The sequence below is a fragment of the Carcharodon carcharias genome, chromosome 32 (assembly GCF_017639515.1).
Source record: "Carcharodon carcharias isolate sCarCar2 chromosome 32, sCarCar2.pri, whole genome shotgun sequence".
NCBI classification, from domain to species: domain Eukaryota; kingdom Metazoa; phylum Chordata; class Chondrichthyes; order Lamniformes; family Lamnidae; genus Carcharodon; species Carcharodon carcharias.
Genome location: NC_054498.1, coordinates 6821899 through 6839268, shown reverse-complemented (window position 1 = coordinate 6839268; position 17370 = coordinate 6821899). Strand labels below are relative to the sequence as shown.

The 17370-nt window shown below is 43.5% G+C and overlaps 1 protein-coding gene and 1 pseudogene across 2 annotated transcripts in view; both read right to left on the bottom strand.

Annotated features, from left to right (window-relative positions):
• ttc23 (tetratricopeptide repeat domain 23) overlaps positions 1-16690 on the bottom strand; it is a 51557-nt gene extending 34867 nt beyond the window's left edge. For both annotated transcript variants that reach the window (XM_041178612.1, XM_041178613.1), the window contains exons 1-5: positions 16367-16690; positions 14656-14833; positions 11608-11731; positions 9667-9823; positions 8243-8368 (exon numbers count right to left, since the gene is read on the bottom strand). In XM_041178612.1, coding sequence (XP_041034546.1) covers positions 8243-8368; positions 9667-9823; positions 11608-11731; positions 14656-14833; positions 16367-16458 — 677 coding nt within the window. In that variant the 5' untranslated portion in view covers positions 16459-16690. The remainder of the gene's footprint in view (positions 1-8242; positions 8369-9666; positions 9824-11607; positions 11732-14655; positions 14834-16366) is intronic.
• On the bottom strand, positions 2356-2461 carry LOC121272157 (annotated as a pseudogene).
• Positions 16691-17370: the final 680 nt, after the last annotated feature.

Genomic DNA, 17370 nt, shown 5'->3' with positions numbered 1-17370 from the left:
TGCATACTCTCCTCCAAAAAGTCATGCAGCATGGAATAGGTTAAGAAAAAAAGAATTCAGCTGTCACAGCGTGAGAATCTTATTAAACAGATCACCAAACAATTTCACTATCACTTACTTTCCACTTTATCTACTTTTCCCCATTTCTTTGGCAGACTCCATTTCCACTAACACATTATAAAGGAATTTTCCATATGCCAGTTCTTCAAAAAGAGGGTGGGACTTGCTGAACAAATGCTAACATTCTCACATCACTGCACACAACTTGTGCTTGACCTAAGAAACAGCAGGCAAACTTCTTAAAGATAAACGGCTGCAGAATTTTTTTGGGAAAAAAAATGGAGTGCACCAGTTTTTGCTGGCCCATTAGACTGGATTAATGCAATCTCTGCTCTGTGGTGAGCCAGCAGACAAAAAAGAGAGATGCTGTAGAGTGGGCAGTCAGAGTAGGAGGAAAAACGTTGGCCAGTCAGTGGAAATGTGAAGAAGTGGACGTTAGACAAATTGTCGATTCTCTAACGCCCGAAGTTAAAGGACTCCTCAATGTAAAAGAAAGACTTGCATTTATATAGCACCTTCCACAGCCTCAGAACATCCCAAAACGTTTTACAGCCCAGCTGAAGTACTTTTGAAGTGTGGTCACTGTTGTAATTTAGGAAACAATTTGTGAAGGACATTGAGATGGTTCAACGAAGAGGAACTAAACAAATGGCAATATTCATTATGTGAGCATTCTCACCGGTACTGTACTTGCTCAGAACTAGTTCAACTAACTGGAGAAACTCCTCATTCATTAACTTCTGAACAGAAACACTGTGCAATGACATTACATCTCTGGTTATAAATAGCTACTTAAGTTATGTGGCACTATACGTATTCCAAAATAAAGTCAATTAACGCACTAAATATGTGTCACTCGATCCCATACAGCAGTTAGTTCCTGAGCTCTCTCTCTGCCTCACACTCAGTGTATGGGGTTGGAGCGTAAGAGGAACTTCAGCCGCCATTTGAGATCGGAAGCATTAGAGCTATTGTTGGTGAAACCTTAGAGGCAAATACTCACTGCTACCACCAGTATTCTAACATTACACTTTATAGTAAATGTAATTTCCACATGTATAAATGTTTGCAGCCCTGGTTGCTAGGAAACCAAACATGACATTCATTTATTTGTCTTACAGGGATAGATGGCCAGTATGCAGGAGTTAGACACAGCTCCCCCTGGCTGCTTGCTAAGAGAAAATAAACCTTTTTGCATCGTTTGAAATCTGTAAATGAGTAATTATGGTTTAAACAATATAGAAAACTGGAGCACTATTTCAAGGCAAACCTCAAGAGTAGGATTAAGGGGTACAGATACATTCAAACGGACAAATGCCACATTTACTGATGTCAGGACAATTTTCTTCACATAAAGAATGGTCAACAATTGAAATGACTTCTGATGGATCATTGAAGAGTTTGAGTTAGGGGATATGCTGTTTTATGAGAATAGGAATGCTATGGCATTTAATGGACAATGCACTATTATCAAGCCTACTCCATTGCAATGATTGAATGAGGGAACTAGATTTTTATTCTGTGGCTTTCTGGAATTTTTGACAGCATTTTTGAGGTTAAGTTCCACTATTTTTCTGTGAGAGTTATAAATCAATGGATTTGAATATGTTACTCATCTTTTTACCTCCCTACGCAGGCCTATTGCAGGAAAGATAGACCAGGCTGGAGATAGGTACCTCCTGCTTCAGTCAGGGGGACGGAACTTCAGGGGGTCTGGCAGCAAGTTTGAGAAGGGAGCTCCTAACTGGGATGGGAAGAGCAGAATGGGCTAAGGAGCAATGGGATTCTCAAACTAGACTCACTGCATGGAAATATTGAGGTGTTGCAGCATAGGGTGGTCTTAGAGGCCTCCAAAACTAAAAGGGCTGGTCCTCAATTCTGGCTGCAGTTCAACAGAGAGAGATCCTGCAGTTCAGGAGGCACAGCATTTACAACACAGAGTCAGCTCAGCTGGTCCATGCCTCCGTTTGTGCACACAACCCTCCTCCAACTTCTCTCCATCTCACCCCTTCAACATGACCTTCTATTTCTTTCTCCCTCATGTGCTTAACTAACTCCCCCTTAAAGTCCAGTTTGTTGCCACCCATGCTATTCACCTTGAATTCTATGTTGGAATTACTAGAGTTAATACGTTCCAAGCCAGTTGGTGAAGTCAAAACTAGACACAGGGCTTTTCTTTACTGAGAGAGTTTATTGGCTTTGTTCAATTTCACCCTTCTCTCACCCCCAGTGTCCTGACTGTCCCTTATTTATATTTTTTTTTGCCATACCTTTATTTTGGGTGGTTTTGGGGGACGGGGGCCGGCCTTTACCCGCTCAAAAATTCCTCTCGCACGAGGCGGCGAGGACCCGGGCGTCACCCCAGACCGTTATTTTCCTTACTCATATGTGCTCAAAGCACTTAATTAAACAATGCCCATCACCTGTATATCCTAGCAATACAATTAACAAGCCATCAACAACTAGTACTGTAGCAAGGGAGGTGGGCTATAAGCGGAAGGCAGGGGGGTGGTGAGAGGGAGGGTGATTTTAGGGCTTGGTAAAAGTGGAACTCCTAAGGAAGGAGTCCCTGGGATAGAACTGGAGGCTGCAATGTGACGTTCATTGCATTTGAGGGGGGGGGGTTAATTAAGGGTGGGGGGGGTGGGGTTAATTAAGGGTGGGTACACCTAGAAGTACTAGGGCAGTATTTGGGAGTGTGATAGCACAGGGTGGCAACAAACTGGAAAGAAGTTTTGGAGAAAAACAGATGAAGGCACATCTGGGTTGAGGGATAGTTTTTTTTTTCATTTAAAGGATGTAGGTGTTGCTGGCAAGGCCAGCATTTGTTGCCCATCTCCAATTCCCTTGAGAGCTATTGAGAGGCAACCACATTGCTGTTAGTCTGGAGTCCCGTGTAGGCCAAATCAGGTAAGGATGGCAGATTTCGTCCCCGAAAAGACATTAGTAAACCAAGTTCACTAGTTTAGTTGACAATAGGTGTTGGCTTTGATAGAGCAGGAACTCCCAGGTCATACAGCCAAAGCTGAGAATCCCAGGCAATCGATCAGAGGTAAATGTAATCAGTAAATCATTGCACAGGGTCAGCTAACTTTGAGACCCAAGCAGAAGGACAAGCGCAACAGAAACAGAAGAAAATAAAGTGACGGAGAAAGTGTTACAGAAGCAAGTGTGACACTAAGGAAGTCTATTAACTCCAAAATGTTATAAAGTATGAAGTGTTGATACTTTCACCTCATGTCCTGACCAGTTAATTCATGACTAAGCATTTAGCTGGCACCCTCTGGACCATGCCTAAATGGCCAATCTTCCTGAGCTGACAGAGACAGTGAGTATTGGTGGAGGCATTCAACTACTGGAGGCATCAGGGTGCACTGAATCCTGTACCAGCCGTGCACTCTCCAACAATCGAATAATTACTTGGCGTGGGAAGCCTAGTGGAGAGGTTCTTTCCTTCATTCTGAGTTCAAATTGTAGCACCCACAACTTCCAGCTCCCCGCCCATGTGATCAGGTAACCCAGAACAGATCAGGAATCTTCTGAATTCCTTGGCTCAATTACACACTGAGTTTACTGACAGTGACCAAGGGAGCAGTTGTAAGAAGCTCGCATGCTGAACTTAATATTGGCACCAGAAGGGGAAACATCATGGTATACAATCATCATACAGCACAGAAGGAGCCCATCCTGCCTGTGCTGGCTCTTTGAAAAAGCAGTCCAATGAACCCCGATCCCCTCACTCAATCTCCATCGCTCTGAAAACGTTCCCTTTTCAAGCATATATTCAATTCTCTTTTGAAAGTTACCACTTAATCTGCTTCTACCACTTTGTCAAGCAACATGTTACAGATCACAGCAGCTCATTGTGTAAAAACAATTCACCTCGTCCACCCTCTGGTTCTTTAACCAGTTATTTTGAATCTGGGTCCCCTGGTTACTGATCCTCCAGGTCGTGGAAACAGTCTTTCCTTACCAACTCCGTCCAAACCCTTCATAATTTTGAACATTTTTATTAATCTCCCCTTAATCTTCTCCTGAAAACGCTTTAAAATGAAGTTATATCATCAAAATATATAACGTGAATCACCTTAACATTTAACCGCAACCCTTCTCCCCCTCCTTTGGCTACTTTAAAAATAACTTTTATTTTCGTAACATTTACGGAGAGTGTCCCATGTGCAGAAGGCAGGGCTAAAATTAAAGCAATGTTGTTGTCATGAAGATAACCCTTCAGAGTAACCAGTGGGCCTGGGTATCTACCAATCTATCACTACATCTTATGTTTATGGTGATATCTGTTACTATATCTAATATCCTAACACCTACTCCGAAGGTCACTTACTATTTGGTTGTTCTTGAATCCAACAAAACAAAACTTGTCGGATTAGGAACTATAGTTTGTAGAGGCTACAGGGCAAGTTTTTTTTAAAACAGTACAGTATTCAAAAATATATATTTTTTAAAACTCCTCTCCTGAAGGGGCTGACTTTAGTTGGTTCACTGTCCTAAGGGTGGCAACAGCCCAAGCACCTGTGTGGGAACAATGGCCAGCAACAGGCTATTTGACTTCATTGGGAATCACAGCCAAGACTTGGTTCACACATAATCAGACAATCTCGGCTGGGCTGCAGCTGAGAGTCTCTAATGTTAATCCTAATACGCACAGACTTGAGGTTCCTACTCCAATCTACACAGCGGTACACTTTTCATTAGGTTTGGTAGTGGTTATATTACTCGACTGGTAATCCAGGAGTTCACAAGTTCAAAGCCCACCATAGGCATGTTTGAGAATCTGAATTCAATTTAAAGAATACAAAAATCTAGAAATTAAAAAGCTGTCGGATTATCGTAGAAAACCCAACTAGTTCACCAATATCCTTCAGGAAAGGAAACCTGCCATCTTTATTTGGTCTAGTCTCCACGTGACTTCAGTCCAACAACCACGTTACATATTAACCAAGTAAGTCACGCAGTTGTATTAATGATGTCCACATGCTGACAATTTTTTTCATTCTCTCATGGGATGTGGGTGTCACTGGCAAGGACAGTATTTGCTCCCCATCCCTAATTGCCCTTGAAGTGAGGGGCTTGTTAGGCCATTTCAGAGTCAACCACATTGCTGTGGGGCTGGAGTCACACATAGGCCAGACCAGATAAGGACGGCAGATTTCCTTCCCTAAAGGATATCAGTGAACCAGATGGGTTTTTACAACGATCAATGATAGTTGTCATGGTCACCATTACTGAGATTAGCTTTCAATTCCAGATTTATTTTTCTCGGAATCACAGAACTGTTATGGCACAGGAGGTGGCTATTCAGCCCATTGTAGCAGCACCGGCTCTTCGAATAAGCCGTTCAACTAGTATCATTCTCCTGCCTTCTCCTCATTCAAGAAGATTGGTAGGGATAAACCAGGGAACGATAGGCCAATGAGTCCAACATCAGTGGCAGGGAAACTTTTGGAAAAAATTCTGAGGGACCGAATTAATCTCCACTTGGAGATGCAGGGATTAATCAAGAATAGTCAGCATGGCTTTGTCAGGGGGAGATCATCTCTAACAAATTTGATTGAATTTGTCAAGGAGGTGACTAGATGTGTAGATGAGAGTAGTGCAATTGATGTAGTCTACATGGACTTCAGTAAGGCTTTTGACAAGGTCTCACATGGGAGACTGGTCAAGAAGGTAAGAGCCTATGGGATCCAGGGCAATTTGGCAAATTGGATCCAAAATTGGCTTTGTGGTATGAGGCAGAGGTTGTTTTTGTGACTGGAAGCCTGTGTCCACTGGCATACCACAGGGTTCACTGCCAGGTCCCTTGCTGTTTGTATCGTACATTAATGATCACGAAATGAATATAGGAGGTGTGATCAGTAAGGTAGTAGATGACACGAACATTCGTGGTGTGGTAAAAAGCGAGAAGGAAAGCCTTAGACTACAGGATGATATAGATGGGCTGGGCAGAACAGTGGCAAGTGGAATTTAATCCTGAAAAATGTGAGGGGATGCATTTTGGAGGGACTAACAAAGCAAGGGAGTACACGATGAATGGTAGGACCCTAGGAAGTACAGAGGATCAATGGGACCTTGGTGTGCATGTCCTTAGATCCCTGAAGGCAGCAGGACAGGTAGATAAGGTGGTTAAGAAGGCATATGAAAAACTTGCCTTTATCTGTCGAGGCATTGAATACAAAAGCAGGGAGGTTATGATGGAGCTGCATAAAACATTAGTTAGGCCACATCTGGAGTACTGTGTGCAGTTCTGGTCACCACATTATAGGAAGGATGTGATTGCACTAGAGAGGGTGCAGAGGAGATTCACCAGGATGTTGCCTGGGCTCCGTTCTCTTCAGCTGTGAAGAGAGACTAGGTAGCTGAAGTTGTTTTTCTTAGAGCAGAAGACTGAGGGGGGACCTGGTAGAGGCATACAAAATTATGAGGGGCATAGATAGGAAGAAACTTTTCCCCTTAGTGGAGGGATCAATAACCAGAGGGCATAGATTTAAAGGTAAGGGGCAGGAGGTTTAGAGGGGATTTGAGGAAAAACGTTTTCACCCAGAGGGTGGGGGGTGGGAATCTGGAATTCACTGCCTGAAAGGGTGGTAGAGGCAGGAACCCTCACAACATTTAAGAAGTATGCTTTATTAACTGTGCTCTCAACATGTCCTGCCACCTTCAATGGCCCAAGCCCCACTGCACCTGCACCCCCTTTAGTGTTGTACCCTTTATATTGTCTCTCCATGTTCCTCCTACCAAAATGAATCACTTCACATCTCTCCCCACAGAACTTCATCTGCCAACTATTCACCCATTCCACCAATTTGTCCATGTCCTTTTGAAGATTTACACTGTCCTCCTCACAGTTCACAATGCTTGCGAGTTTTGTACCATTCGCAAATTTTGAAATTGAGTGCTATACACCTATTCCAGGTCATTTATATATATATATATCATGAAAAGCAAGGGTCCCATAACTGACCCCTGGAGAACTCCACTACAAAACTTCCTCCAGCCTAAAAAACGTCCATTAACCACCAATTCACTGTCACTCAGCCAATTTGGTACCAATGTTGCTGCTTTCCCTTTTATTTCATTAGCTATAACTTTGCTCACAAGATTGTTGTGCGGCACTGTATCAATTGTCTTTTGGAAGGCTATGTACACCACATCAACAGCATTGCCCTCATCAACCTTCTCTGTGTTATTTCTTCAAAAAACTCCAGCAAGTTAGTTCAGCAGATTTTCCCTTAAGAAATTCATGATGGCTTTCCTTAATTAATCCGCATCTGTCCATGTGACTATTAATTTTGTCCCAAATTATTATTTCCCACCACTGAAGTTAAACTGACTGGCCTGTAGTTGCTAGGCTCATCTTTACAGCCTTTTTTTGAACAAGGATGTGATGTTTGCACATTCTTCCTCTTCAAATAACAGCCTAATTCCCTTTTGAATGCTTTGATTGAATTTGCCACCACCACACTCTCAGGCAGCGCATTCCAGACCTTAACCACTCGCTGTGTGAAAAAGTTCTTAAAGTATTTTTTAAAAATTCCACCAGGTGCCAAGGTGGGATCTGAACCCAAGGCCGCAGAGCATTAGCCTAGATTACTAGCCCAGTAACATTACTACAATGTCACCATCTCCTCCCTAAATGAATAAATAAAAATAAAGGTGCAGCAATGCCGCACTCTCGTTGCTATCCCAACTGATTCAGCTCACTCAGCATTGAGTGGTGAGCACTCTTGAAAGCTTATGACCTGTACGGTTTAGTACTACACTTGAATATTATCTTTACTAAACTTCAAATTCACTTAAAAAAAAAATCAGATGATCTGGTCATAATCTCATTATTGTTTGTGGGAGCTTGCTGCGCGCAAATTGGCTGTTGCGTCCCCTACATTACAACAGTGACTACACTTCAGTAATACTTCATTGGCTGTTGAGTGCTTTGGGACGTCCTGTGGTCACGAAACGCCCCGTATAAATTCAAGTCTTTCTTTTTTATTCTAAAACGTAGCGGCCGAGCTCCTTAGCATCACTTATGTCTTTACTGCGACTTGTGCATCGCAATTCTTTTGGAATGTGGCGTGCTTACGAGATGGATATTTGAACGCATTTGATTTCACAAAAATATCTACACTGAGGCACATTATAAAAGGAGTTTGCAAATCTCGGCATTTACCTTCCCAAGGACAAAGTAATTTCAGTGTCTACTCGTCTAACATCTTCCTGTGGCACTCCATCGGCCTGTCGAAGCTCATTTGCAACCTTCTCCGCCTTGAGCAAATTCTGCCCTGCCTCCTTCAGAGTGAGTAAAGTTAAGGGAAAGCAGTCTGTGTGTAGAGGCACATCCTTGTTTAAGAACATAAGAAATCGGAGCAGGAACCCGCACTGCCATTAAGTAAGACCATGGCTGGTCATCTAAATCAACACCATTTTCCTGTCCTATCCCTCAAGAACCTAAGTGTCCAAAACGTTAGACAAGTCCATACCTCCACAATAATAGTCCAAAAGTGGTTGGCTCGAGCCCCACACCAGGGCTTGATAAGTGCTTTGGGACGTCCTGCGGTCACGAAATGCCCTGTATAAATTCAAGCCTTTCTTTTACATCCTAAAACAGTCAAATAGCATCGTCGGGAGTGAGGTAACTAGGATGAGGCTTTAAAGGCCGTGTTCCCATCTGCCACCGGTTAACGTTACTGTTGTGACAGGGGTTAGGATTTGAGGATGGACCCCTTCAGTTAAGAGTCTAAACATCTGGCTGGAGAAGGGCTCACTATTACTTAAAGGGGCAATTTGCCTTTTAACAAAAAAAATTAAGAGAACGTCCAATTTCCTCTGCAGCAAACAATCGGCTAACAAAATTGCAGGCGTGTGCGTGATTCTTGGGGATTCAACGTTATTAGGGGACTAACTAAAGAGAAAGTTGGGTATTCGGTGCTTTTCACAAGGGCTTTGCCGGTTTAAATTCATTATAGTGTCTGCTGCGATTCAGTTACCAGAACACTGGCTTCTCAGAAAGTTTTGGGTTCGTGCCCCACTACAGAGGCTTGGGCACAAAATCTGGACTCACATCACCGGTGCAGCACTGAGGGAGTGCTGCACTGTCGAGCAGCCATCTTGCGTATGAGATCTTAAACTGAGGCTCCATCTGCCCCCCTCACGTAGGCGTAAAAGATCCCATGGGCCTCCTTGGCCAAATCATTGAAATGGATAATCTTTTACCTCATTGCTGTTGGTGGGAGCTTGCTGTGTGCATTTCCCTGCAACACTGACTACCCTTTAAAAGTACTCAATTAGCTGTAAAGTGCTTTGGGATGCCGGGAAGTTGTGAAAGGCAATATAAAAATGTAAGTTTATACGCCCTCTTTTTGCCCACTGAGAGGCAATTGAGAAAAGAGGTCTAGGAGCAGAGGCAACATTTGTCTTTATTTTAATGGAACTGTCTAACTGTCAACAATGGGCAAAATGCAAGGCACCAGTTTCAAATGTAGACCCCCTCAGGCCATAACGTAGCATCGGCTAAGTTTTCGCAGGCCAAAGCTTCTTCTCTCAAATGCTAGTCGTATATCCCTGTAAAGCACAATCAACACTGAGAAAGGATATTTCCGAAGTCCCATCAGTGCTTTGCCCAGTATGAGGAACATGGTAATCAAACATCCAAGGATACCTTCCCTCTCCTCCTCGGAAACTGGATGTTGAGTATTGGCGTACATGATCTCTTTGGCCTTCTCACAGTGTTGCTTCGCTTGCAGGGCCTGTCCTGTGGGAGCAGAATTACATGTGAGAGAATGATTGCTCACTGCTGCAGTTAATCGCCGGGGCAGATTACTTTTACTGCTTTCTGAGTTGATCCATAACAATTAAAAATAGTTAACACTCACTAGTTTCCATTCCCCCCACCTGTCTCCCTTCATCTTCTCTTGCTGGGAGACGTCAGCAGCCACCCAGTGGTTTTCCCAAGTTTTCATTCTTCCTGCGTGTCTGTGTTTTTTTTATTCATGGGATGTGGGCGTCGCTGGCTAGGCCAGTATTTATTGCCCATCCCTAACTGCCTTTGTTCAGCAGGTATTCAAGAATCAACCACATTGCTGTGGGTCTGGAGTCACAGGGAAGGATGGCAGATTTTCTTCCCTAAAGGACATTAGTGAATCAGGTGGGTTTTTCCCCCAACAATCGGTCTCATGGTCATCATCAGACTTGCAATTCCAGATTCTTATTGAATTCAAATTTCACCCTCTAGCTGTGATTCGAACCTGGGTCACTGGAACACTAGTCAGTGACAATACCACTATGCCACCGCCTCCCCCAGTGGGTGCCTAGCAGGCTATTCAACTGTTCTGAGCATTGCAAGAGACTGCACGCATATTTTTTGGGGGAAGGTGTGAGGTCACCATGTAAACAGGAAACTTTAGTTGATTTCTTCTGCTGACTTATCCCAAGCCAATACTGTCACCCCACTGAGATCAGCGAACTCAGCACAGGCCTAGAACTGAACTGGGGACCTTGCGCACTGTTCAGTTACATGCTCAGTTTACAAACCAAGCTAAAATTTATTCTTTAAAATTACCAGTGTGATTGACATAGATGGCTTACAGGAGAATGAGCAACGAACAGTGTTGACCTGTGCACACAGAAGGGCTGAAATACCCCAGCAAGCATTTGTTTTTCAATCCTACATAAAGGCTTGTGTGGGTAAAGCGGGTTAATCCTTCACAACCACTATTTCCCCCAAGAACTGTTCTCCATACAGCAAGCCCCCAACGCGGAACACTGCAATAGATAACAGCTGCTGGTTTGGGCTGGATAAAGTCGAGCGAGATGCCAGCAGCAGTTCGGCTTGCTATGCCTCTCCCCCTGCTGCCTGGCAGAAAACTAGCAAGGGTCCGTATCAGACTTCTCCGAAATATTATCACCATCACATTTTATAATTAGACAATGGATTGCGCGTCGTCAGGACGAGGAGGCAATGATTTACTTCAGGAAAGTAATGAAGTGATGAGGGAAGATGAAGGAACATCATGTTTATTAAAAGTGGTTTAATTTTCCACACAGCACTTTGGGCATTGAGTCATGTTGGGGTATCAATACGCAGGTGCTCACCCACATCTGTTATTCCTCTGTTAGCTTTGAAAGTCTTAGTGGATATTCAAACTTGGGAGAGTAACGCTACTCAGCCTTCTCTTGCTCTCATAGATAGATGGAGAGAGAGAGAGAGGGAGAGACACACACACACGGGAATGAGCTGGTAGGGCGCAGTCACTGTTGTACTCTCTTAAATATTGTCTGTGCACACAGGTGGTAAATTGTCAATGAACACTAACATGGCTTTCACATAGGAAGAACTGAAGGGTGCTTTACAGGCTTGGGGACACTGAAAGAAAGGTTTGCATTTATACAGTGCCCTTCATGACCCTTCCAAAGTACTACTTTTGGGTGTGTTGGGACTGTGAAAGTACAGTACAATACAAGATCATCCCTTGTTTTTAGACATACAGCTATGGAGTCAGAGGATGGTAGTTTTCTAGTCCCTAGTCCTTCGCCTACCTTTGATTTCCAGATAACCTTCTGCGAGGTTGATGTGGGCCCGTGCCATCTTCCAGTGAAGGTCCCCAAAACTGATCCTTGCCAGTGCCACACAGCGCATCAGTTCCTGCATTGCAGGTGCGCCCTACAGCAAAAGAAGTACCGCAAACTCAAGGTAAGAACTAATGGAAAATGCTAAAAGAACACAGCGGCCCCATCAGGACCTGAAGTGACACAAGACTGCTTAAATGTTTCAGACGGGAGAACATGACTTCAGCATTGCAAGTGCAGTCAGCAAGTCTGACTTGCAACCTGCATGCAGATAAATAGATAATTGGCTTATTTTAAAAAAAAAGGATGCTTTTTCATCAATGGGGTATGGGCTTCGCTGGTTGGGCCAGCATTTATTGCCTATCTCTAACTGCCCTTGAGAAGATGGTGGTGAATTGCCTTTTTGAACTGCTGTAATGGTGGCAGGTGTTGAAATATGATGACGATACAATTAAAACAATTGATCATAATTCATTACACAATGAATGTAAAATCATTAAAATGAAAATGAAGTATAAAATAATAAAAGAATTGCACAATTATCAACATTTAAGTATACAAATAATTATAATATGTAGCAAAATGCAGGTCTCTTTAATTTACAGAATAAAAATGTCAAGTCTAATATACTCTGCATTTTATATTAACGTCTATAAATCAGGATATCAGCTTGAGTTCACTGAGATCAGAACAATGAAAGCCTTGCAATCATACAGCACCTTTCACAATGCAGGACATTCCAAAACACTTCATAGCCAATTAATTACTTTTTAAAAGTGTAGTCACTGTTGCAGAGGTCTTGTGGTGCACTGTGTAGCATCCCTACCCATGGACCAGAAGCTTCAAGTTCTACTTCAGGGCTTGATGGTCACAGAAGGCACATTAATAATATGGCCATTCAGGCTGATTATCAACTTGTAAATCCTCCCAGTACGCCTGAAGGCAGGTGGTAAGAGTTGGAGAGTTCCCTGGTCAGCCATACTGCAGAAGGCAATGGCAAACCACTGCAGTACTTTGTCAACCATAATCATGGACCAATCCAATGGAAGTCCATGGTTGCCAACACCCTCTTCGGGCATGGTACCTGTTGCAATGTAGGAAATGTGACAAATAATTGGTATTCAGTAACCTCTCACAGTGATGATGACCAGGTTATCTGTTTTCTTAAGTGAGGTTCGAAGGATAAATATTGGCCAGGACACCAGGGGAGAACGGCCCACCGCTCTTCTTCAGAACAGTGCAATCCGCATCAAAGGGCAGACGAGGCCTCAGTTTAACAACTCATCAGAAAGAGAGCACTGCCGACAGTGCAGCACTAAGAGTGTAGTATCAGCCTGGATTTTGTGCTCAAGTGTCTGGAATGGGGATTTGAACCCATAACCTTCTGACTCACAAGTGAGAGTACTACCCATTGAGTACACAGCTGACACCCATGATCGTAATAATAATCTTCCATTGTTTGTTTGTTTTTTATTTACACACGCTTTTTACACTTTGGGGAATAGTGGGAAAGTGTTCGAAAGATTAGCCAACTGAACTTCAACCGGTTGAACTGTGTCATAAATACCCCTTCCGTGGCCAACAGATCCTGGTGTGGGTTTTGAAGCCAGAGCTTCTGGCATCTTCATAGGTGTACACTACATTTACCCAAAGCCCTTGCCTCCAAAAGGCTAGCATAGATTAATCACAGTTGTTACAGCACAGAAGGAGGCCATTCGGTCCATCATGTCTGCACCATCTCTTCGAATGAGCAACTCACCTCATGCCATTCCTCTGCCATCTCCCTGTAGCCCTGCACATTCTTGCTCTTCAGATAACAATCTGATGCCCTTCTGAATGCCTCAGCTGGTCCTGCCTGCACCACACCATCAGGCAAAGCATTCCAGGTCCTAACCACTCACTGTGTGAAAAAGTTTTTCCTTATGTCTCCATTGCTTAATAATTATCATAAGTCTGGGTCCTTTCATCCACAATCCTTTCACGAGTGGGAACATTTTTTCCCTATCTACTCTGTCCAGATCCCTCCTGATTTTGAATACTTAAATTTAAGTTCAGGTGCGCAAAAGCTCTGAAGATTTCCACAGATTTTTGGGGAAGTTCTCTAAGGATTTTGACTCAAATTTTCATGTTTCTTGGAGGCTGCTGTTAATATCAAGGAGCCTAATACACAGTGGCTTTATGATCCAAGGTTCTTCTCTTAGGAAATGGGACTGTTCCACCTCAACACAACATTCTGTCCAGTTGTCCAGGACAGAATTGACAAGTGAAGTTATTTGCATGGTTGAATATTTACCTCCCATCATTGAGTGAGAAGGCAGTAGGTTCAAGACTTGCTGCAATACTTTCCCACCAGTACAATAGTCCACCCACAGTCACTGTTGGACCTTACACTAAAAGAAAGGCAACTTGACTGAGTTATTGGAAACCATGAGACCATTACTCAACAATTGCCCAGAAGCAAAGTGGAGAAAACTGGAAAGGATAAAAGCTAAAGCATTACATAGCATATACAGCACAGAAACTGGTCATTGGCCCCAACAAACCACCTCCCAACCATCATTTCACTCACTCAACATATCCTTCAATTCCTTTCTCCCTCCTGTGTTTATCCAGTTTCCCCTTATATGCATCTATAATACTCGCCTCAACTACACCTTGTGATAGTGAGTTCCACATTCTCACCACTCTCTGGGTAAGAAAGCTTCTCCTGAATTCTTTATTCAATTTATTAGCGTAACTTATATTTATGGACTCTAGTTTTGACCTCCATGCTCCCCCCCAACCTCAACAAACAAGTGGGAATATCTTCTCTATGGCTATCCTATCAAACATCTTCATAATTTGAATGACCTCTGTTAGGTTGGCCCTCAACCTTCTATTTTCCAGAGAAAAGAGCCCCAGCCATTCCTGACAGTTTTAAGGCATTAGCTGTGTCAAACCCTTTTTTGCACCTTCTCCAGTGCCTTTTTGTAACATTTTTGTGGCATTCAGTGGTATTTCAGTCCATTTTAATTCTACCTCTTGACTGGCAGTGTACATCCTCGCTCTCTGCTCTGCTTGTGCTAGCTTCTCCTCTGGCAGAGTCATAATTGTTGCTTCCTTCACGTCATTTCTGTGTTTCCGCCTGGATCGTGCACTTCTGTTCAGGGTGCTGGGTGACCCAGCTCCTCCTGAGCTCCTGCCAGTGTCACAAATTCTGGATGAGAGGATTGAAAATGAGAATTACAGTGCTGCAAATTTACTCTTCAAGGTACTGAAGGTCGTGTAAAATCTCAGCTTAAGCTCTATACTCAATTTATGCTCGTGTCATCATTGGTTTTACTCTCAGAGGAGGAAAAAGGAGCGCCCCACAGCTGAGGAAGTACTCTGAAGTGGAATCGCTGCTAGAACATGGGAAACACAGATATTGGCTGGCACACAGCAAGGTTCCACAGCAGTGTGACAAATGTTTAACAGGACACTGGGGAGAACTCTCCTGCTCTTCTTCAAATAACATCACAGGATCTTTCTCATCCACCTAAGTGGGCTGGCAGGAGGCCTCAATTTAGCATCTTGGCCGCAAGACAGCACCCTTCAACAGTGCAGCAATCCCTCAGTACTGTACTGGAGTGTCAGTCTACAGTATGGAAGATCAAACTAACAACAAGATGAAACAGAAACAAAAACAAAAAATGCTGGAAAAGCTCGGCAGGTCTGACAGCATCTGTGGAGAGAAAGACAGAGTTAACGTTTCGAGTCTGTATGACTCTTCTTCACAGCCTTCAACAAGATGAAAGCCGAATTAAGCTGCTTATTTTTTGAGGAAACCAGAACTCCCTGCTCATTATGCCATGCCTAAGGATCTTGAACACTGGCATAAAACTGCACTTTAAATATTGCAATGCAGTTTTCCCTCAGCACTGCACCGAAACTTTAATCTGGATTATGCACTGATGACCCATTGTGGAACCTGGTCACACAACCTTCCGCCTCAGGAGTGATAGTACTAACAATTGAGTCTACTTGGCCTCCATTAATTTATTAAACCATCACCAGCTCACTAAGACATGGCATTTATAAATTATTTTAAAAATATCACTTATGGATTATATGTAATCAAAATGTCATTGACAGATCACTGTTGGGATGACAGTGGCTTGGTGGTAGCAAACTTGTTTCTGAGTCAAACGGTTGCAACTATTTGGGTGGGGTGGGGGTAGGATGGGTAGGATCCAGATCCAGATGCTACCCCACTCCAGTGATTTGAATGCAAAATCTAGGCTGACACTTGTAGTGTGGTACTGAGGCAGTGCTGCACTGTCTGAGGTGCCATTTTTACTAATGTGGCATTAAACCACGGCTCTGTCTGCCCTCTCAAACAGATGTAAAGTATCCCATGCCACTATTTCAATTCAAGCAAGGGAATTGCCCTGGCCAATATTTATCACTCAAATCAATATCACTAAAACAGATTATCACGTTATAAAGTTTGATAAAACTGCATAAATGCAAAGCACCGATATTTAACATAAACAAGTGCAAAGTGTTAAAATGGGAATACTGACAACAAACAAGTTTGGAGGGAAAAGCTGAGCATCTGAACTAAAGCTATTTTGTTGAACAAGTGTTATGCAAGTTATGCAGGAAAAATCAAATAAAATTGTCAAGGAGCAAATGAACTTTGGCTTTAAATAGGCCAACAGCCACAAACAAGATTTAAAAAAAAAAACACATTTTGGGACTAACTCACGGTGTCTCCTCTCCTGCTGCAAATATTCTCGAAGATGCTTCACTGTCTAAATCCTCCTCCAGGGCCTGGTCCAACACTGCACTGTTCATCATTTCAACAGAACATAACGAATCACTCAGGTCCCACCTTAAATTATTTAAAAGTGCTGTTCATAAATAACGCACATTATTGGCTTCAGGTTAAATGTTGGGCTGAGCCGAGGACAAATAATATTTGCAGGAAAGAACCTTAGCAACCGCAACAACAAGAACCGCCCCCCTCCCCCTCTCCACCTCCTGCAGCAGGCTCCACTTGGACCTAGCAACGCGCTAGGCCCTGATCGCCTGGCAACGGGCTAGAGCCCGCTGTCAATCACGTCAAGCGTTTGACCAATCACAGCTCAGGGAGGGCGGGGAACCCCCCCCCACCGACCCCACCGACCCCACCGAACGAGCCAATCGCTGCAGGGAGAGGGCGGGCGAGGTGAACTCCAGCTACCCCCCGCCCCCCCACCCTGTTAAAGACCATTTACTCAGGTGGCTCAGGTCAAGATGAAGGTGAAAGAACAGGTAGAGGTGAGACCTAGAACTTTTTCAACCTGTAAAATACAGGCAAGAGGGACATTATATTTCAAAACACATATATCAAATAGATATATCAACTTTCATTGTCTTAAGTGCCACACTTTTGTTAAAAGTTTCACTTTTCTCCTGAAAGATTTGAGTTTTCTAAATTAGTTATTCCATCAGGTGTGGGCCATTTGTTGCCCGTCCCCTCATTGCCCTTGAGCTGAGGGGCTTGTTAGGTCATTTCAGAGTCACGTGTAGGCCAGACCGGGTAAGGACAGCAGATTTCCTTCCCTGAAGGGCGTTAGTGAACCAGATGGGCGTTCTACAACAGTCGACGGTAGTTTCACGGCTGCCCATTACTGAGACTGGCTTTCAATTCCAGATTTTATTATCTGAATTTAAATTCTGCCTGCTGCCGTGGTGGGATTTGAACCCATGTCCCCCAGAGCATTAGCC